This window comes from Callithrix jacchus, chromosome X, assembly GCF_049354715.1.
Source record: "Callithrix jacchus isolate 240 chromosome X, calJac240_pri, whole genome shotgun sequence".
NCBI lineage: Eukaryota > Metazoa > Chordata > Mammalia > Primates > Cebidae > Callithrix > Callithrix jacchus.
In genome coordinates, this window is record NC_133524.1 from 103,373,044 (window position 1) to 103,394,864 (window position 21,821).

The following is a 21,821-nucleotide window of genomic DNA, read 5'->3' on the forward strand; positions in this document are numbered from 1 at the left end:
CCCATTAGCATGTTTTCAAGGTTCCTCCACGTTGTAGCAGATATCAATATTTCGTTCCTTTTCCTTGCTGAGCAATATTCTATTGTATGAGTGGCTATCCATTCAACAGTTAATGAATCCTTGGACTATTCTAACTTTTGGGCCATTATGTATAATGCTGCTATGCACATTCACATGTAAGTCTGTGTAGATACATGTTTTAGGTTATCTTGGTTATAAACCAAGGAGAGAAATTCTGTACCACTTGTGAATTTTCTTCCTATTATCTTTTGACAGTCTCTAGCTTGAGCATCAGACTTTATGCTACACTCTCACATAGTAGTAAAAATATAAGCTGTTGTTTTTTAACAGTGGCAGTAATGTTTGTATGTCTATGGAGTCTCCAACTTAAGAAGGGCTTTCACAGTTTATTTGTAAGTTTAATGGAACCCAGGTTGTGTTATCTTATAAATAAGAATATATATGGTTCCCAGGTCAATCAGTAAAAATATATTTAGAGATACAATTGGGATGCTAGGAAGATTCCTTCCCCCACCTACATCTAGTTTCTGTTCACTTATGAAATATTTCATTTAAGTTCGATAATGTCTGGAGAAATGTTATCACCTTAGGCTATAACAAATTTGAGTTATTTACCTTGTTCGTTGCTTTTTGTTGAGAGTTAATTTTTTATATTTTTAAACATTGAACAATATAAAATTTAAACAAATATATTACACAAGACTTAAAATAAATTTGTTATTATGATGGACACTTGGATCTCCTGGGATAAATGTTCATTATCCTCTATTATCAGAGCTAAGGTGAAATGTTTCAGAAATCTTATTCACTAGTTCTCAACTTTTTTCTACATAAACAGTCTCATGAATGTGGAACACTAATAGGCATACCTAGACTTTTATGGTTAAGAGAGCAGCACAAATAAATAGGATTTAGTACGGAAGGTTAGTGGCAATTTGCCCTTCTAGTTATAATCCCAACAGATATCCCACGTCTAAACCACTGCCTTAGAAAACTAAATAGTCATGTCCTGTTATAAACTTTTTTTTTGAGACAGGGTCTTGCTCTGTCACCCAGGCTGGAGTCCAGTGGCAATCTCGGCTCACTGCAACCTCTGCTTCCAGGCTCAAGCAATCATCCTACCTCAGCCTAGGGAGTAGCCCGGACCACAAGCACATACCACCACACCAGCCTAATTTTTGTACTTTTTTGTAGAGATAGGCATGTTCTCCAGACTGGTCTCAAACTCCTGAGCTCAAGCAATCTGCCCCCTTTTCAGCCTCCAAAAATGCTGGGATTACAGGCATGAGCCACCGCACCGAGCCCCTGTTAAAAACTTTTTTAAAAAGCAATTCAGTGATCTAAAATTCATTAGCAGCCTGTTTTTTAGAAGATATCTATGTGGGTCTTAATAGAAACATGAGTATCCTCAATTCGTTGTAGAGTTTGATTTTCAAATAACTAATTTGCTTTAAATCAGTGCACCTAAAACTTTAATGCGTCTAGAAGTTACCTGGGGATCTTGCTAAAATGCACATTCCAATTCAGCAGGTGTAGAAGGAAGTATGAGATTCTGAATTTCTAGCAAGTTCCAGGGTAATGCAAACATTACTGGTCTGAGGTCCACACTTTCAGTAGCAAAGCTTTAAATGGCTCTCATCTAGCAGTAGTCTGCCTGTTTTGAATCATACTGCTTCTAAACTAGCTGCAGACTGTAAAAAAGTATAAGCTAAGCTAGTGACATTCCTTTCAAAAAAAGCCAGTAAAATCCAGCCTCAGTCTTTCCATAGCACAGGTTTTGGAATTGCTACTTAGGGTTTCCAAATATCTTTTCTTATAGATGTTTGAGGCTCTTAGAAGGCTGAGTCAGCTGGAAGACTGACCTTCAGAAAAATGAGGTATTACTTATCTCATCGTGGTATATTATTGGATCTGTTAATATGTGGCTTGGATAAATCAGAAAACAAGAATGGAAGCAGACAGATGAATTGGAAAGCTATATTATCATATGGGAGGAAAGTGTTGTGAGGCTGATCTAAAGCCATAATAGAAGGATGGAATGTACTTTTGAAAAAGAAGTAGAAGAGAGAGAGAGAGAGAGACTGATCGACCGACCAAGTTCTTACCTTCAGTGTCTTGGTAAACAGAGGTTCTTTGAACTAGGAAACCTAGCAGGAGAAACATTAACTAGGGAGAATATTGGAAAAATAAGTTTGGCTTTGAACATGTTGTATCTGAGGTAATTATGGACCATATGCATAGGAAGTATCGTGTCATGGTTTGTAATCAGACAAATCTAGGTTCAGATTCCAGCTTTGCCATTTATTTAGCTTTATGATCTTAAGCAAGTTATTTAACTTCTCTGAGCCTCCTTTCCTTCATCCATAAAGTAAGCATGTAAAAGTGTGCAAGCTTATTAATGAAAATTAAATGACATAACACATACACAGCACCAGCAATGCAGACAGTGTGCACTCCCAGTCCTCGTTCCCCAAGCAATTTATATTGACACAGAATAGAGTGAAATGCTCTGTTTTTTAAGATGCTTCTAGGAAAATACTTTCATTTGCAAGGGTGTGAAATAAATTATTTATGATCAAGCCAAAAAATATTAGATCACATAAGTAATTTAATTAGAAAAAAAAATGTTTACATAGTCGGTGAAATGCTTATTTACTAAAGCAGGAGCTCTCTAAATGCTCTGCTGTAAGCCAGAAGTGGGCCTGATCCTTTAACAGGGAGCATATGGGTATACCTGGATGAAGTTGCAGAGTAAACAGGTAGAAAAGCCATCCAGTTCTGCATCTCCTTTGCCAACTGTAATCTTTAATAGTATTGGAAAAGAATGTGGTTTTATGGAGAAGGAAGTAAAAAGGGGAAGGAAAGGTAAAAAGAAAGGAAGACATCTCTCAACATTTGCTACATTTACTGATCTTTCTCCAGGAAGAGAAGAAAAAATTATCTCCCTTAGTACACATTCAAATTGTGATGGGTTTTCCCAAAGACACATTGCAGTCTGAATTCTAAAAGGATTCTCTCTTTCCAAACTGTCCAGATACCTGCCTTGGGACTACTTACTGCCATTTAGTAGAAGAGAATCCCAGATTGCTCCTTTCCTCATTCACAAGAAAAACCCCTGCTTGGAGCACGCGCCTGCCTCACTCGAGACGGCTCACATCTTGGAAGGTTATCCAAAAGATGCTCCTCCAGGGCAGATTTCCTTGGCTTGGCATCTGCACGTGCCCCATCACATTTTTTTTAATCCACATGGCTTTGAGGCTTTATTATCGAAACAGCTCACCAAGAACCCCTTGCTTATACATTGCCTCCCGACTACTGCTTCTCTCTAACTTGTTTTCATTCTTAGTGCACTCTTTAATTCCGGTGGACTTAGTTATTGGAATACATAAAAAAAAATCTCTCAAATATTATTTCCTCACAGGGATGTCATGCAAATTACTGACCTCATTCGCCTTAATGTTCAAAGCGCTGGGCATCATTGCCAAGATACAAAGAGGTAAAGGTGGTCCTCAAAGGGATTATTTTTTCTTAAGAGCCTGAGAAAGAAAAAAAAATGCTCATACATTGTTTAGATTCCAAAATGGGATGTTGGACAAGAGATTTTCTATGGTTCATTACAGTAGTTTAATAAACAGATAGGGGCCACAGTGAAGGAAGGGAGGGGTGCACGGAGTGAAGAAAATGCGTGGCTTCTGGAGATTTTATATTCTTCCTATACAACCAAAAAGAGCTTAATCTAGGCATGAATTTTAGATTTAGAGAAGGAATCGATCACTGACTGCGTGACCTTGGATAAGTCACTTCCCTCCTCAGCGCTTTCCTTTATTAATGTGCAAAGCGAGACGAATATCTACGTCGCAATACTGCTGCGAAGATTACATGAGATCACCTGAGTTTATTCTGAGAGCTTATTAAATGCTAGTTGGTGCTACTGCTGCTTCCTGGAGTGAGCAGATATTTCTAAATTCCAGAAACTTTGTTTTCTACAGTTTAATGCCTTCAGCTGTAAAACGATAAAGAGAAGCACCTTTACACCTGGAACTCACTTATTTGATCCATAAAACGCTTTAAACTTCAGATAGTCAAAACACACTTAACTGTTGGCGGGGACCCGCTTTGAAAGCGTCCCCACCCAGTCTCACCCCAGTGTATTGTGGGAAACGTAGTCCCATGTTCCAGTCGCCTGAGCACAGAAAAGCGTATAGGAAACTACAACTCCCAAGAGGTAAAGAAGCGGGACTATTTCCCAGTCTGGCGGTAGCGCTGTGGGAGGGAATTGGCAATCTCTCTGCCTACGTGGGAGATAAGGGAGGGTTGGGGGAAGTGTGGAAAACCTGAACCCGAGCTGCTGTCGCCTGAGGAAGATTTGGTGGGAGGAGTAGTAGAGGGGAAGAGACGGGTTGAGGGTGAGGTGAGGAGGGCATCTAGGTCGCTCCTCCCGGGGGAGACACAAAGTTCGCGATGTGGCTGAAGCCTGAGGAAGTGCTTCTGAAAAATGCGCTGAAGCTGTGGCTGATGGAAAGGTCCAACGACTACTTCGTGCTGCAGCGGCGTCGGGGCTACGAGGAGGAAGGCGGAGGGGGGCTCACTGGTAAGCTGTGGCCACCCCTACCTGCCTCTGGGCTGTGTTCGCTGTTACTTAAAAGGTGGTAAGGAGAACAGTTAGTCGCTACCCGTTTCCCGACCCTAAACGGTGGGCGGAGGGACTGGGTTTCTTCTCCCGACACCACTTTTCCGCCACCACCTCCAAGTCCTGAGAATGTCTCACTGGACAACGAGTTGCTCTTTAGTTGGGACAAGGGGAATGGAGGAGTGCTGTTCTCTCTGAGCCCAAGGAAGAAACGGGTACCTGCCTTGTCGCTTCCCATGGGGGATGGGGAGTGATGACGAGTGTTAGACCTAGACAGGTCGCATTTAGGCTGGTGACAGGGGCCAGTTCGAAGTTGTGAACTTAATTTTTTCACAAAACGCATACCGATCATCAGCACCGTGGGGAGTTTAAGTGTGTGGGGGGTGGGGTGGAGTGGGGATGAGGGGATGGTGAGGAGAAAGGGAGACGCCCCAATCACATCCTGAGAAATAGACTTCAAAAGAGAAATTAGGGAGGAGGGAGAACTGGAGTCAGGGGAGGTGGAGGGGTAGGCTCAGAATTGCTGATCTCTCCCAGTTTAGCATCTTTGACTTTGTCTCCAAGTTTGCAATCTTTGGGCTCTCCTCTCAAAGGCTGTTAACAACATCGTAATAAATTAATCTCTTGAGTGACTGGTGCTGCCCCTTCATTCAAAGCTGTGATTGTAAGCCAGATGGTTACAGGAAGAGTTTAACTCTTCCTGTCTAACCCACCCTGTCCCCAATTCTTAAAAACTGGTTTTTGGCCAAGTGTTTAAAAGTTCCAAACGACATTATTTTGAGACCACTCATCTTGGGTAGGGACATTTAAAGTGTTGGACGTTGGGAAAACAAGAGCTCCGTTTCTAATCATCTAATTTGGCAATGTAACCTTGAAGTGGTGTACCAAACAGCATCAGACAGCCTGATGTAATGAAAGAGGGAAGAGTCCCGAAAACCAGCATTTTAGCCCCATCCTACTCTCTTACTTGTTGGATGACATTCCTCAAATTCTTTCATTTACTCAACCTTTAGCACCTACTGTGTGCCACAAGGTTCACAAGATTCAGTTCCTTGACTTTGCAGTGCTTATAATCTGGAAAAGAAGGGTGGGATGGGCTAAGGGGAAAAGAAGACCAACTAGTAAACCAGTGAAGTTATAATTCATGGAGGAGATGAACTTGCTTTTTTTCTCTTGGAAAATGGTGCCTACCTCACAGAGTTCAGAGGATAAAATGAAAGATAATAGTGCCAAATCAATGTATGTCATTAAGTTGGTGATAAACACATGCTGTTATTTCATTTTCAAGATACTCACAGGGTGCAGAGAATTCTGAGGTTCTACAGGACATTTTCTAAATTTTTGCTAGACCTATTAATCTTATCCAGTTTCTAAAAGGGCCCTTTTGAAAATATGGCAACAAAAATTGTCCTGTTAAATTCGACATTTTATCATTTTCTAATTTTTAAAAATTACAAATGCTATTTTGCGGAAGAGTCTTTCCATTTAATAGGTGCAGATATTTTCTAGATAAAAATTTTAGAATCAATGTTCATAATTACCCAGTGACATAAATTATCCACTTGAGTCCATTCAGAATAGGTCAGGACATATTTAAAATAGATTTCAGGCCAGGCACGGTGGTTTAGACCTGTAATTCCAGCACTGTGGTAGGCTGAGACAGGTGGATCGCTTAAGACCAGGAGTTCAAGACCAGCCTGGACAACATGGTGAAACCCTATCTCTACAAAAAATACAAAAATTAGTCAGCCATGTGGCCCCAGCTACTCAAGAGAAGTGGGAGGATGGCTTGAGCCTGGGAGGTCAAGCCTACAGTAAGCCATAACAGGGCCACTGCACTCCAGCCTGGGAAACAGAGGGAGACTCTGTCTCAAAAAATAAAATAAAATAGATTTTATAGTCCTGTGTTACAGCCTCAGGAATAGTCTTATAATTTATTTTGGTTCCTCATAATAAAACTGTATTCCTTTAAAATAAGTGAGTAAATCAAATTCTTGAAAATCAAATTACCGTAATGTAGTATTACATGGTTCTTAACTTGTTGCAAGTTTCCTTTAAACAATCACTCCTTGTTTTCTGTGTTTAATTTTTCATTTGACATCCTTTTTTTTTCTTTCTTTCTTTCTTTTTCTTTTTTGAGACAAAGTCTAACTCTGTTACCAGGCACCAGGCTGGAGTGCAGTAGCGCAATCTCAGCTCACTGCAACCTCCGCCTTCCGGGTTCAAGCAGTTCTCCTGCCTCAGCCTCCCGGGTAGCTGGGATTACAGGCGCACGCCACCATGCCCAGCTAATTGATTTTGTATTTTTAGTAGAGATGGGGTTTCACCATGTTGGCCAGGATGGTCTCGATCTCTTGACCTCGTGTTCTGCCTGCCTCGGCCGCCCAAAGTGGTGGGATTACAGGCTTGAGCCACCGCCACCCCCGGCCTTTTTTTTTTTTAGAGACAGGGTCTCTCACTCTGTTGCCCAGGCGGGAGGGCAGCAATAGTGATGTGATTATAGCTCACAGTAGCCTGGAACTCCTGGGCTCAAGTGATCTTCCCACCTCAGCCTCCAGAGTAGCTAGGACTTCAGGTACAAGCCACTAAGCCTGGCTAATTTATTTATTTATTTTTGAGATACAGGCTATGTTGCCCAGGTATGGTCTTGAACTCCTGGCCTTAAGATCCTCCCACCTTGGTCTCCCAAACTGCTGGGATTGGAATTACAGGCATGAGCCACCTTATCCAGCCTGACATGCTTTCTTCTTAAAGCGTGGACAAACTACACCAGTTTACCTCTATCCTACCCACTCCACATACTAGTCCACATACCTCTAGAATAAGAGGAATTTGTCTGAAAAAATAAGATTTCTACCACACATACATGTTGCGACTAGTGATATCCCAATTCATTTAGTGGTCAATTTATATCATTCCATGATTATTTTACCTGTGGTATTGACAAAATGCTTGAAATTACCGCTTGAGAGCTAATGGTGTAATTCCATGTAAATTAAAACAAAATGGATCAGAAAGGAACAAAGAGGTGTGTTTAGGGTTTGCTTGGTTCTTTTTGGTCCAGAGCGAAAGTGTGTGCTGATTGTCGTAGCTGCTCAATTACTGTATTCTTACTTAAAATCGTAAAGCCAAAAGCTTTGCTGTGCTTTACCACAAATCCACATTTGGATTAGCTCTCACAGGAGCTTGACTGTATGCCAGCATAAGCTTGCCTTTGTCCATTTTATTTGCTAAAATCCAGTGTTACGTGCTATCCCTTTAAAAGATTAGTTTATGCATTTTGCTTAATGAAGAAATGATAATGATCATCTAGAAATGTTAATGGTTATACTTTAAGATTTCATTTCTTTGCCATGTGATAATTGGCGGTAATCACCAGCAATATAATGACTCTAAGTGTGGACTTGATACAGTTAATTAACTCCATTTTTTTTCTAACAAGAGAACCCTAGGATTATTAAAACAAGAGATGAGTTTGGAAGTTCAAATTCTGAGGTACCCCTTCTAAATTTTTGAAACACTTCTAGTGTTTCAAATTACTGATAAATTACTGACCATTTGCCAAACTTTATCTTACTTAATTTAAGTAAGATTAGGTAAGATGGACTATCTTGTGGTTCACAGCAGGATGGACTATCTTGTGGAAATTTTTGTTATACAGAGGCTATTTTATAGGTAAAATGATTTTCCTTCATTTAGAGAATAATTCACCCTTCTGGATTTTATGGTCCCCCTTATGTTATCCCTTGCTTCTCCTAGCTAATAATGACTTTTCCATGGCACCTACATTTAGTACCTGGTTTTATAGAGTTAAAACTACTTTATGCATATTTGTCTTGTTAAGCACAAATCAATTTGCTTTGCTTGGCAGATGGGAACTACTACATGAGTGGAGCTATGGGGCTACATTCTACTTAGTACTCTAGAATATGGGATTTAGGAAGATCTGCCAATCAGGAAGCCTTCATTTATGTAGTTTTTAGAGTATTTTACTTTTGAATTTTTCATATCTGAATAGTGTAAGCAGGTTCTTGGGTGTTAGATTGATATGCTCCCTCAGTATATCTTCTTTGTATGGTATAGAACAAAGCTAGGAAATAAAACTTATTAAAATGGAGGATTTTTAGACATTCTGTTTCTTATTTCCTTTTTCATCTTGGTACCATTACTTTGAAATTAAATCATCTGTAAAAACTAGAATATGATAATGTTTGAAATAAGCTTTTTATTTTATATTTATATGGACTCTGCAAATCACTGTGTAAACAATTTGTCATAAACACATACATAATAAACAATAAGGTAGCCTTTTAAAAACCTCTTAATGACCATCCCTTGAAATTATAAAGCCTCTCTCTCCTATTTCCCCACCCCAGACTCCAGGAGTCCAACTCTGAAAATGTTCACATTAGATATTTATTAGCAAAATATCCCTGCATTTCATGCTTACGAAGGAGGCATCTGATAAAAAATATTGGCCTTCTAAGTAACTCTCTACTGAGTTGAGGGTGCCCAAATGGTAAGCATGGCATTTCATTTTAGATAAGGAAGGATCTACCCCCCCATACACACACACACACACACACACACACACACACACACACACACACAATTAATAAGTTAACATTTTGGCTTATTATAAAGAAAATCCCATAGGGCAACCCCTAGAGAGGGCAGATCACACTATGTGCTCCCTTCCCTCTCTGGAACATCTTCGTCCCTGTGAAATCAAGTTAAAAATTACTTTTAAAGATCTCTGAATGAGAAAGAACAACTTTGTAGGAGGTTTTGAGTAATGAAGGATGATCAGTGTTACCCCCCACCATTTTTTTAATGGTGGATAGATTATTGGCTCTATACCTAAGTGGAAAACTAATATTTGCTGTCAAGTAGATTTCATTCTAATGAAAAAAAAAAGACTGAAAAGGCATGACATTGACCATCCTTTATTTCTCAAAATCTCCTACAAGATTGCCCTTTCTTATTCAAAGAGATCTTTAAAGGTAATTTTTTTTACTTTATTTCAGAGAACAAAATATTCCAGGGAGGGAAAAGAATACATTGTGATTGGGAAGAGGAATACAGTGTGATTTGTCCTCCCTAGGTATTGCCCTATGGGATAAATAAATAAATAAACAAACAAACAAATCAGGTTGGTCACAGTGGCTCACACCTGGAATCCCAGCACTTTGGGAGGCCGAAGTGGGCAGATCACTTGAGGTCAGGAGTTTGAGACCAGCCTGGCCAACATGTTGAAACAGCATCTCTACTAAAAATACAAAAATTAGCCCAGCATGGTGGTGGGTGCCTGTAGTCTCAGGTACTGGTGAGGCTGAGGCAGGAGAATCACTGGAAGCCAAGAGGCAGAGGCTGCACTGAGTCGAGATCATGCCACCGCACTCCAGCCTGGATAACACGGGGAGACTCCATCTCAAATAATAATAATCAATAAATAAACCAACTACAAGCCAACATTCACAAATATATGAATTTACCACCAAGTTCAGTGATTCCACTTGCCCATTAACCCTGCTTCTTTTATCTTCCTTGATTTTTTGATAGTTTTATGTCTCTATTCAGCTATAATTATTTTATAAAGCCTTAGTTTCCTCATCCATAAAATTGGGATAAAGTTTGTCTTCTCTACCTCACAGCCTTTTTATGTAGGTCAAATGAGTTTTGAAACTTGTGAGCAACTATACAAATACTTGACATTTAGCTATTAATGAAGGAGAAAGACGTTAAAATGCCATTTTCTGGGCCTGAAGACCAAAGGGGGCTATATATTTATGCCATTTTTCCCTAGTCATTACTTTCCCCATGTCGTCGTATATAGAAATTGATTTTGAGTGCTAACATAGATTATATCTGATATGCAATGATATCACTACAAAAGCAAAACACTGATAGTTAATAATTGAAGAATTTGAGTATGATAGTGATTATGCATTTAGGGTTTATAATCAGAGTAATGCACAAGAATTAGAATAACTTATCATGACATCATTTCCTTTTGATCTGTCATCGCCCAAAACCTAGAAGTGTTCAAACAGTACATCCACAAATAACAGCATCACTTGTCTTACTGAGTGGTGATAAAGAGTATAAATAACTTTGGTTACCTTAGTAGTATTTTTCAAAACAATACTTGAAATAATTATTCAAATGGTGAAAACTCGTGCTGTTTATGAACAATTGTGGAAGGCTTATGGCTATAAGTTAAGCTAAAAATAAAAATAAAAAGCAGCCAGGTACAGTGGTGCACACCTGTAGTTCCAGCTACTTAGGAAACTGGGGTGGGAGGATTGCTTGAGCCCAGGAGTTCAAGGCCAGCCTGGACAGCACAGTGAGATTTAAAAATATTTTAAAAAATAAAAGGCATAATGTTTGCCACATTGCTGTAGAGCTATGACAGATTTTATATTGCTTTATGTTAGAATGTTTGCCCAGTTTTCCACCTTTGCTACTGCTATCCGAGCACAAAAGTTAAGAGTAAATCCTAAATGTAATGGTATGCAATACTTTCATTCAACAGATATTTACTGAGTGCATTTTAAAAACCATGCACTGTTTTAAGTGCTGGAGATAAAGCAATGAAAAAAAAAACACAGTTTCTACTCTCATGGGGCTAATACTCCAGTTGGGGGAGGCAAATAAACAAATAATATATGATATGACTGGTGGTGATAAGCAGTATGAAGAAAAATAAAGTAAGGTATTATGATAGAGATGGGGGGAGTTGGTATGTTAGAGAAATTGATCTGGGAAGGCCTCTTAGGGTGAGCTATGAGCAGAGACTTGTAGTATTAGAGTATATGAACCAAACAGATATGGGAACAGAGTGAATACATACAATTTTTTCTAGGAGCTTTTCTCTGAAGGGAAGCAGAGAAATAGGGTGGTAACTGGCCCTTGTCCTGGGTGTTGAGTATACAGTGGTGAATAAGACAGGAATAGTTCAGCCAGGTGTGGTGTCTCACGTCTGTAATCCCAGCCCTTTGTGAGGCCGAGGCGGGCAGATCACCTGAGGTCAGGGGTTTGACACCAGCCTGGCCAACATGGTGAAACCCCATCTTTACTAAAAATACAAAACTTAGCTGGGTGTCTTGGCACACACCTGTAATCTCAGCTACTCAGGAGGCTGAGGCAGGAGAATTGCTTGAACCCATGAGGCGGAGATTGTAGTGAGCCGATGTCACACCACTGCACTCCAGCCTGGGTGACAAGAGTGAGACTCATCTCAAAAAAAAAAATGACAGGAATAGTTCCAACCTTTCAGAGTTTATAATGTGATGGGTCAGACAGTTGATAAGTAAGCAAACAAATACAATTGCTAGTATAGTCAGTAATAATAGCAGCTTGTTCTGTTGGCTTGTAAATCTCCATAATGCAGGGAAACCCCCAAAGCAATTTTCCAAGGCCAGCTGCCTTATAAAGTATGCTTATCCAAAATCCTGTTAAAGACACAAAGATTTCCTAAAAGCAGTGATTAATAATAGGTGGTATACTGGTGGCAAAGTTCCAGCATGTCATCTGTGAAGTATCTTGCCAGAAACCAGTTTGGATTGTTTTGAATTAAATCATCCATTTATGAGCACTAACAATATCTGGGAGGTGGTTTGGTAGAAGTGGCGGTGGGGGGGGGGGCATTTTAAGTGGGAGGAATAATGTGATAATGCAAAAGCAAAAAATAACAGTTGTTGGGAGCACAGTAAATATTCTAGATTCATTTACATGGAGTTGAAAATATGAGACTCAAAATATGATGCACTTAGCGACTAGGAAAAGCAATGTTTTAATCTATACCAGAGGAAAACCAGAGATAGAGAATTAAATGGACATAAGAATTAAACCTTTGTTTTCTGTGTCCACTGCTCTTTCAGTGGACATAAAACAGCCTATGTATAACAAAAATTCCACAAGATATTCCATCCTGCTGTGAGCCAGAACAATTAAGTATGATAAAATTAGGCAAATTGTCAGTAATCTATCAGATATCCACTAGAAGTGTTTCAAATTATAAGCCAAATAAATGAACATTCTGGCGTATTGAAAAGAAGAGCACATAGGGCAACCCCTAGAGAGGGCAGATCACATTGTGTGCTCCCCTCCCTCCCTGGAACATCTTGGTCCCTGTGAAATCAAGTAACAAATTACCTTTAAAGATCTCTGAATGAGAAAGGGCAACATTATAGAAGACTTCGAAAATGAAGGATTATTAGTGTTACCTCCCCTTTTTTTTCGTAGCAATGGAAAGATTATTGACTGCATACCTAAGCAAAAAACTAATATTTGCTATCAAGTAGATTTCATTCTAATGAAAAAAAAAAAGACTGAAAAGTAATGACATTGGCCATGCTTTATTTCTCAAAATCTCCAAGGCTGCCTTTCTTATGCAAAGAGATCTTTAAAGGTAGTTTTTTACTTGGTTTCAGAGAACAAAATATTCCAGGGAGAGAGAGGAATACACAGTGTGATTTGCCCCTTTTCCCCTCCCTTACTACACTATAAAGAAGCAAAGTTTGAAAACAAGGTATAGGGCTGGGCACAGTGACCCATGCCTGTAATCTCAGCACTTTGGGAGGCCAAGGCAGGTGAAATGCTTGAGCCCAGGAGTTGGAAACTAGCCTTGACCACCTAGTAAGACATCATGTCTACAAAAAAATAAACAAAATTAGCCGGATGTGGTGGTGTGGGCCTGTAGTCTCAGCTACACAGAAGGCTGGGGTGGGTGGGAGATTGTTTGAGCCAGGGATGTGCAAACTGCAGTGAGCTGAGATTGCAGTACTACACTTCAGGCAGGGCAACAGAGTGAGACCTTGTCTCTAAATAAATAAGTAAATAAATAAAACAAGGTGTAAACACATTTTCTGATTATTATTGTACTAGTAGTTGCCCTCTCGTTTTAGACTAACCAAAATGATGGGCCTGGTTTAGTTCTTCTAAAAAATGTTTAAAAGTGCTACAGTGTATACGAGTTTATTCATTCGCTGTCATACTTGCTTACTGTTTTGTACTTAGAACTTCAGATGTTGCAATTTCTTTGCTTTTCTGAGGGTTACTCTTTTTGTCCATTGGTGAGTTAAGTCTTGACGAGTAAGAAGTGGCTGTAAATATAGTACCAAGTCTCATATTTTCCTGTTTCAATATTTAGAAATATAGCTGGGTTTGATTAATAATTTATTTTTTCTCACAAGACATTGTAATCTGTTGTTGGTGATATCCGCAAAAAATTCTAAATCCTTTAATGGGAAAATGATTTCAGTTAGAGAAGGAAATGAGTGCTTATATATATCCAGTTTTCAAGTAAGTGTCTTTAAGAGAATACAGGGAGAGGGAAAACAGTCCAAAAGAAGAATTATTTTTATTAACTGTTTTCCAAAGCTCTTAGTATAAAGTTGGCAACTTTCAAAATGCCAGGTGTGGCTACTGAATTATTCCAAAATAAGTATTCTTAGTCTCATTTTAAAGACTTAGATCTGGTAGCAAACTAGTAGAATCAGGAAAATCCACAGCCTTTATTGAGCACACTACTTTCTCTTATTTGAATGTATTTCCTGGTAAGTGTATTGGCAGTTTACTAATTAGTTTGTTCATTAGCATTTAATGAAGCTGAGATTATAAAAAGTTCAGTAAAGGTGTACTTGTTTGACTTTGTATGCATGACAACTCATGACAAGATACAGAATCTGTGGAAGGTTCCAGCAATCATTGCCATGGACAAAATTTATAATTGAACATTTTACTTAGAATGGAAATAAATCTTGTTTGTAATTATACTTAGAATGGAAATAAATCTGGTTTGGAAGTTCATTACATGACTCTTCTGCAGCTAGAGCAGTGTGCCCTTACACAGTGCCCTCAATCCCATTTACAAACAGAAAGAGCCATTTGTCAAACTAAAATACACTTTAGTTTGTGTACTAAACTGGCACATTGATAATGAGTACCATTTTCAAGCTGTGGCTGTTTTAATGGTCTTTCCTCTAGCACTCAGCCCATTGCCCTCCCTATTTATCATTACCATTGACCTAATACAAACAAGAAATGTTTATCAAATTTGCAGCTGTCTAAAAATTGGAATGGACAGTTAATACCATAGATCAGTGTTCTCAATACTGGCTGCATGTTAGATTCAACTGAAGACATTTTATTTTTATTTTTATTTTGCTTTTGAGATGGAGTCTTGCTCTCTTGCCCAGGCAGGAGTGCAGTGGCATGATCTCAGCTCACTGCAACCTCCACCTCCCTGTTCAAGTCTACTTCAGCCTCCCGAGTAGCCAGGATTACAGGGACCTAATCCTGTATGCCACCATGCCTGGCTAATTTTTGTAGTTTTAGTAGAGACAGGGCTTCACCATATTGGTCAGGCTGGTCTTGAACTCCTGGCCTCAGGTGATCCACCCACCTTGGCCTCCCAAAGTGCTGGGATTACAAGGCATGAGCCACCAAGCCCGGACTCTGAGGACCTTTTAAAATAAACTAAAAGATACTGGATTATTTATGGATGAAATGACACAATGTCTAGAATTTACTTTAAAATACTCCAGGAGGGAGTATTTAGAACCCAGAAATTGGTACATATTAATTTCTGAATGACTTGCAGGGACTTGATGATGATTACAGCTTAATGAGCTGGAAGAGTTCCCCAAGTGACTACAAATGTAGTTTATCACTAGCTTCCAAATTATTTGTTGCATAGCTTTATACTAATTGCCTGATTTCACTTACCAAAACTGAGCAATTTCCTTTCTACATAGTGCAAGGCACTTATAATCTTGTGAAGATTTCTGCTGCCAAAAAGTGACCTTTCTTGTCAGTGATTTTGACGACTCCTCTCACAAAACATAGCCACTGTTAATCTTTAAACAATGTCTTCAAAAAGATAGTTATCTTTTATCTTTATCTATTGCCTGCTAAAGCTGTCCTGTATTCAATAGAATGCCTTCATTTGAAATTATAATCCCTTTATTTTAACAAATATGACAAGTTATTATTTTTATTTATATTCACACACATTTATGTACTTAATTCTGAGAGAGATAGTTAGCTCTTTTGGTTGTCTGTTGCTACTACTCTTTTATCCTCTTTTTTTTTTTGAGTATTTCCACATTTCTGTCTTCAAATTAAAAACATTCTCATAGTCACTATTTCAGTGCTAAAAGTGATATAATTATTTTTCCTTTTATCTCCAAACCCATCAATAATTCCCTCATTAGTTGAAGTAAAATTATTTCCTGTTTCTCTTGTCCTCATTCCCATTCTCTTTTCCCCAGTATGTCCTCTTTCATAATATTTGTCAGGTTTTTCATTTCTATTTTTTAAAAACTTCAATTCATATCCTAACTTTTTATTCATATCAGATAACTTCTTACCTCTGTAATCTGCACATATGACCATTGCCAAAATCTTTCTTGAATTTTGCCTTCACTATCAAAATCCTCTGACAAATTGCTAATTGATACTATGCTGCGTTTGTGACCCTGGTTCTTACTTTTTATCAATTTCTATATCTACTCTCCTACCCTTTCCTTTCAGCTCTTTAAGTCTTTGTCTTATCTCCTACTCTTCTAATTTACTACTTCCATGCATATAACTTCCTAACCTCACATCTGCCAACCTATCTATATTCTCATCAAATCTTGCTTAAAATCTTAACTCTTTTTATGTGGGTAAAGATAGGAAGAATGCGAAAAGCCTGATTTATAATTGATTTAAATTTTTCTTAAATATCTGTATGCTAAATTAAAGGGAAAAGCCTCATAAAGCAAAACCAACAATCAACCAATCAGAGCTACCAGAAAAGAAAGGTCAATTTATATATTCCAGCCATCCCATTGATAGAGTTAAATCAACAAACTGTATCCTTATTGTTCCCAGCAATATGTTGAAAGTTATGGATATAAACACAGAGATAAAAGACATGGTTATTGACCTCAGAGGACAAATAATCTAGATAAGGAGACAAAATTTGTATTCGTATACATGAAACTCTTAGAAAGTAGTTATAAAAACCAGCCTAATATATGCTAGGTTGTGTAGTATGAGTTGAACATCATTAATCTGAAAATGAAAAATCTGAAATATTCTACACTCCAAAACATTGATTGCTGACATGATGCCACAAATGAGAAATTTCCACAACTAACCTCATGTGACAGGTCAAAATGCAGTCATAACTTTGTTTCATGCATAAAATTATTTAAAATATTGTATAAAATTATCTTCAGACTATATATATAAGGTATATATGAAACAAATGTTTCATGTTCAAACCAGGGTCCCATCCCCAAGATATCTCAGTATGCATATGCACTTAATTCAAAACCTGAAAAAATCTGAAATCCGAAACACTTCTGGTAACAAGCATTTCATATAAGGGATACTCAACCTGTATAGACTTTGGTGCTATGAGTATTCAGAGAAAAGGGAAAGTATTATTGCTTGCAATTGCCATTGGGGATTTCATAGGGGAAGCGGGTCTTGAAGAAAATGTGGAATTCAGATTAGCTAGATTGGGCTAGAAAACTTTCATTAGCATTTCTTTTCTTCATTAGCATTTCTAGGTAAAATGATAATTGCTTAGCAAAGACCCTACGGGAAAAATTAGCTGGTTGTTTCAGAAAACAGTGAACTTTGTTCTAGGAAATGTAATTAGATGATTAAACTGAAACTAATTGATCAAGAGTCTTGAATTCCTAATTGAGGAATTAAGAATTGTTGAAAAGAAAATCCCTCTACAGAAGCATTTTATTTAATCAAGGTTTTATCTTGCTTAAATATCTAAAGTTTTCTTAAATTATAATATTATTAACTAATATTGGGTGTTATATTGTAGCTAACCATTGTTCTAAGTGTGTTAAATATAATAACTCATTTATTTTTTGTAACAGCCCTTTATATTAGGCTCTTGTTTTAACCTTATTTTGCAAATGAGGATACAGAAAGGGTACTTTAACTTGCTCAAGTTGACACAAGCAAGTGACAGAGCCAGAATTTAAACCTAGTTAGTCTATAGCACTAGATCCTACATTCTTATCTACTATATATACAACCTTATGAACGAGATATATAAGTTCTGCAGATGTATTTTGAGACTTGGACAATTGAAGCTGATTTAACTTTTATTGAAAAGATAATTTTCTCAGATACTACTCACATTGGCATACTGTAATCTCTTCATCCCAAATACATTTTTCCTTTAAGAAAAATCTCTGTAAGGACTCTTTGGGCTAGAACATTGTAAAATAAATTTATTAGTTTGTTATATGAAGTGATTTGATTTATCTCTTGTAAAGTCCTTATTTCAACAATCTTTCTATTACAACAGGGCTTCTGGTTGGGACTCTTGATTCAGTCTTAGACTCTACTGCTAAAGTAGCTCCATTTCGCATCCTACACCAGACCCCAGATTCTCAAGTTTACTTGTCAATTGCATGTGGTAAGTATGATTTTTAAAACATAATTAAAATTAAATAAGGATACTAAAAAGCTGAGTATTTATATTTATCTATGCTCTGTAGTTGTTTTGAGATTTAAAAACAAGTTACATGTGCAACTTGACTTTGAGAGAATATCAAGATCTATTTTTATTTTTAAAGGATCTGGGTTATTAGATTTTTTTTAATCCATTGGTGTGAGGGCATGTGGTCTAGCAGGGCTAATTCTGAACAGATTTTGCTCACTGTTACTGCTATATGACTCCTTTATTTAACTTCTGCTTTATCCAACTACTGGGAAGATGGGTACTTCCCTATGAAATAAATTGTTTCATTTCTAGTAACTCAGATGAGAAGAATCTGAAGTTATCTGTGAGCACAAAACATAAAAGTTGTCCCCTAAGGAAGTATAAGCCTGGAAAATTAAACCTTTTTTATTCACATACCCACCTTCTCAGAAAAAGCATCATATCCTTGAAATATGAAGGAATGTCTTACAGTTAATGTTACATATTCATTCATGCCAGGGTGGTTTAGATGCTTCCACTTATGTGTAGCAAAGGAATTAGGATAATTCTTCCTAATAAAGCAAGTCAAAATGAATTTTTAAAAATCTGCATCGACAATTTCTTACTTCCTTTTGTGATGCCATTATAATGTCTAAATTAGAATCCCAGATTTCTAGCCTTTTGGTATTGAAAAACTGCCTTTCTGTCTTTTCCCCCTCTGTTTTTAAGTAGATATATTATACTTTTAAAAAAAAAGAACAAAAGTACATAAGTTTCTGGAACATTCATACGTGTGAACATAGAGCATGTAATTTTTTAGGATATGTGGCTTGCTTTTTATATTTCTCCCTAAATTTCTTTTAGAGTTGCCAGTGAATCTTTTCTCCTGGCTCTCTTAAATTGAATGTAATTTAACCAAAACGAGGATGACATTATACCTGCTGACCTCACGAGAATTCTGTAACCTCAACTTTTGTTAGTAAAAATTATTTTTAAAAAAGATGATTGTATAACCTATTTCCCTAAATTAATCTGATGCAGAAATATAGTAGTTACCTACTAATGAAGCTCCCTTATACCAAAAGAAACAAACTTAAGGCCTTAACATTTCCCCATGGCTTTTATTTATGGATCATTAAAGTTATTATTCTTGGTATGGTGACTTAGTAACATGAATAAAATTCTAATTGGATTGTAGGAAATAGGCCATTTGCAATGTCAACAAAATTTTTAATATGCCAGTCTTCATATATTTAAAAATATACTAAAAAGTCCACATGTTTCTTTTGAAATTTATATAATCCACAGTGCTGAAAAGACTTTAAAGGTATGTGAGTAATAGGAGGATGTTGATAGATACTGAAATATTCTTCAAGCCAAAGCAAGTAGGGCTAATAATATTTCATCTCACCCTCAGCAAGCCTCCTAACACTGATTCAGCAGGTCACATGGGCTTAACCTTGCTACAGAATTTCTAACCTCCTTTATGAAATTTCTGTAAGTTTATTAGGTCTTTTGATGAATAGGGTGACTCTGAACAAAGGTTTCATGGCTTCTGAAACAAGTAGAGTGGCCACAGTTGAAATCTACATTTACTTAGCATGTTTAGGATTATTACATACATGCTGTTTTCAGCCACACATATTGTAGACACGGTACCAATTGCATTATTTAGAGACCAAGGATTGAATTATGCATTATGTATTTTCTGGTACTCTACATATTCTCTTAAAAGATGCTGGTTATTCTTTAGCCACTAGTTACTAGCATCTTATTTTGAGAATTTTATGTATTTTCTCATGAGCTGAATTTATTTTACTCAGCTTTCATTAAATGTTTTATTATTTCTATTTATAATGAGAAATACTGTTCATGCCCATATATAGGGATAAAGTAGAGAATAAATGTAATCTTTTTATTCCTTTATGACCATCATTTTTTAAAGTGAAAATTTTATTTCTTTTTAAACTAAGCTTTTAAGTAACAAGAGCAGTTGTGTTGTGGGGTTTTCCTTGAGTGTTTTATTTTCTTGTGTTATTAATCAGGAGCCAACAGAGAAGAAATAACCAAGCACTGGGATTGGTTGGAACAAAATATTATGAAGACCTTATCTGTATTTGATTCAAATGAAGATATTACTAATTTTGTACAAGGAAAAATAAGAGTAAGTGGCATGGATATATCTTGTAGGTGGAATACCAAAGTCTGTGACCCTCATATATGAAGATCAAAGTTTGCATGGAAGGTCATTGTTTCACTGGCACCTTTCAGGATTGATAGAAACACACATATGAATTTCAGAATCAATGTGCCAAAGAAAACTGTAAAATCTTTAGCACAGGAGGAGATTGATAGATATTGAAATATTCTCTTAACACATACTGGTTATTCTTTAGGTATCAGTTACTGACATCTTATTTACAGAATTTTATATATTTTCACATGGCCTAGATTTACCTTTTTCCCCTTTCATTGTCTTTGGTGCCCTTGTGAGTGCTCTTAGGGATATTTTCATTTCAATATCTCTTGAGTTTTCAGTTGAGTAAACCCTTTGTTTAGTCAAAGAAAGATATCTAGCACCTGTATTTGTAGTAGCTCCTTGTGAGGCATTAGGGAAAACCAAAGTACAAAACTGAAGAACATCTACTTGCCTTTGTCCTAAGAGAATTATGTATGTACACACATATGATATATGTACCTGTATAGATATATACAGTCGTCCCTAGGTATCCATGGGGTTTGGTTCTGGCCCCCGCTGTAGATACCAAACTTCACAGATGTTAAAGTCTCTTAATGTAAAATGGCATAGTATTTGCATATAACCTATGTACATCTCTCTATATACCTAAAGTCATCTCTAGATTACTCATTCCAAATACAATGCATATGCATCACTACATTTGAGTGGACTCTGCATAGTACTCAGTGAATGGCAAATTCAAGTTTTGCTTTTTGGAACTCGGTAGAATTTTTTTCCCAAATATTTTCAATCCCTGGTTGGTTGACTCCATGGATGAGGAACCCATGGATATGGGGGGCTGACTGTACAGTTGTATTCAACCATTTGAATGTATGAAATATATTTTTGTTGGTAGGTGATGATGAATTTTCAGAAAAAATTTTTTCTCCTTTAGGGATTAATTGCTGAAGAGGGAAAACATTCTTTTGCAAAAGAAGATGATCCTGAGAAATTTCGAGAAGCCCTTTTGAAATTTGAAAAATGTTTTGGTTTACCAGAGCAGGAGAAGTTAGTGACCTATTATTCATGCAGTTATTGGAAAGGACGGGTTCCTTGTCAGGGTTGGCTTTACCTTAGCACCAACTTTCTGAGCTTCTATTCTTTTTTGTTGGGATCAGAAAGTAAGTGGTTTCTATTGCTTACCATAGACTTGAACTTGCTGTATGACCTATCAACTCTAATGGTGTTAAGTTATAAATAAAATAATAGGATTGATACTAAAGGTAATTAAACTGTACAATAAAAAGTTTATTTCATCTAGGGATATAATCCTTTTAAGACTGGTTGCTTAACATAAAACCATTAGAAGTGTATATAGAATGCCTTGCATATTGTGGGAAGTGAGTCAGTGTTAAATGATGATGATGATCTAGCGTATAACTGTTTTCAATTCCATGTTATAAACTATCTACTTGCTTTAGTCTGTGTTTTAATCCGTTTTAAACGTACAATTTAAATATAGTGGCCATAGTAACTAATGGCCC

General features: G+C 37.2%; 1 protein-coding gene across 4 annotated transcripts in view; it reads left to right on the plus strand.

The window, feature by feature from the left end:
* Positions 1-4,326: 4,326 nt before the first annotated feature.
* TBC1D8B (TBC1 domain family member 8B) overlaps positions 4,327-21,821 on the plus strand; it is a 64,835-nt gene continuing 47,340 nt past the window's right edge. For all 4 annotated transcript variants that reach the window (XM_035287712.3, XM_078362304.1, XM_078362303.1 and 1 more), the window contains exons 1-4: positions 4,327-4,612; positions 17,982-18,092; positions 20,144-20,262; positions 21,233-21,458. In XM_035287712.3, the coding sequence (XP_035143603.1) occupies positions 4,483-4,612; positions 17,982-18,092; positions 20,144-20,262; positions 21,233-21,458 (586 nt within the window). In that variant the 5' untranslated portion in view covers positions 4,327-4,482. The remainder of the gene's footprint in view (positions 4,613-17,981; positions 18,093-20,143; positions 20,263-21,232; positions 21,459-21,821) is intronic.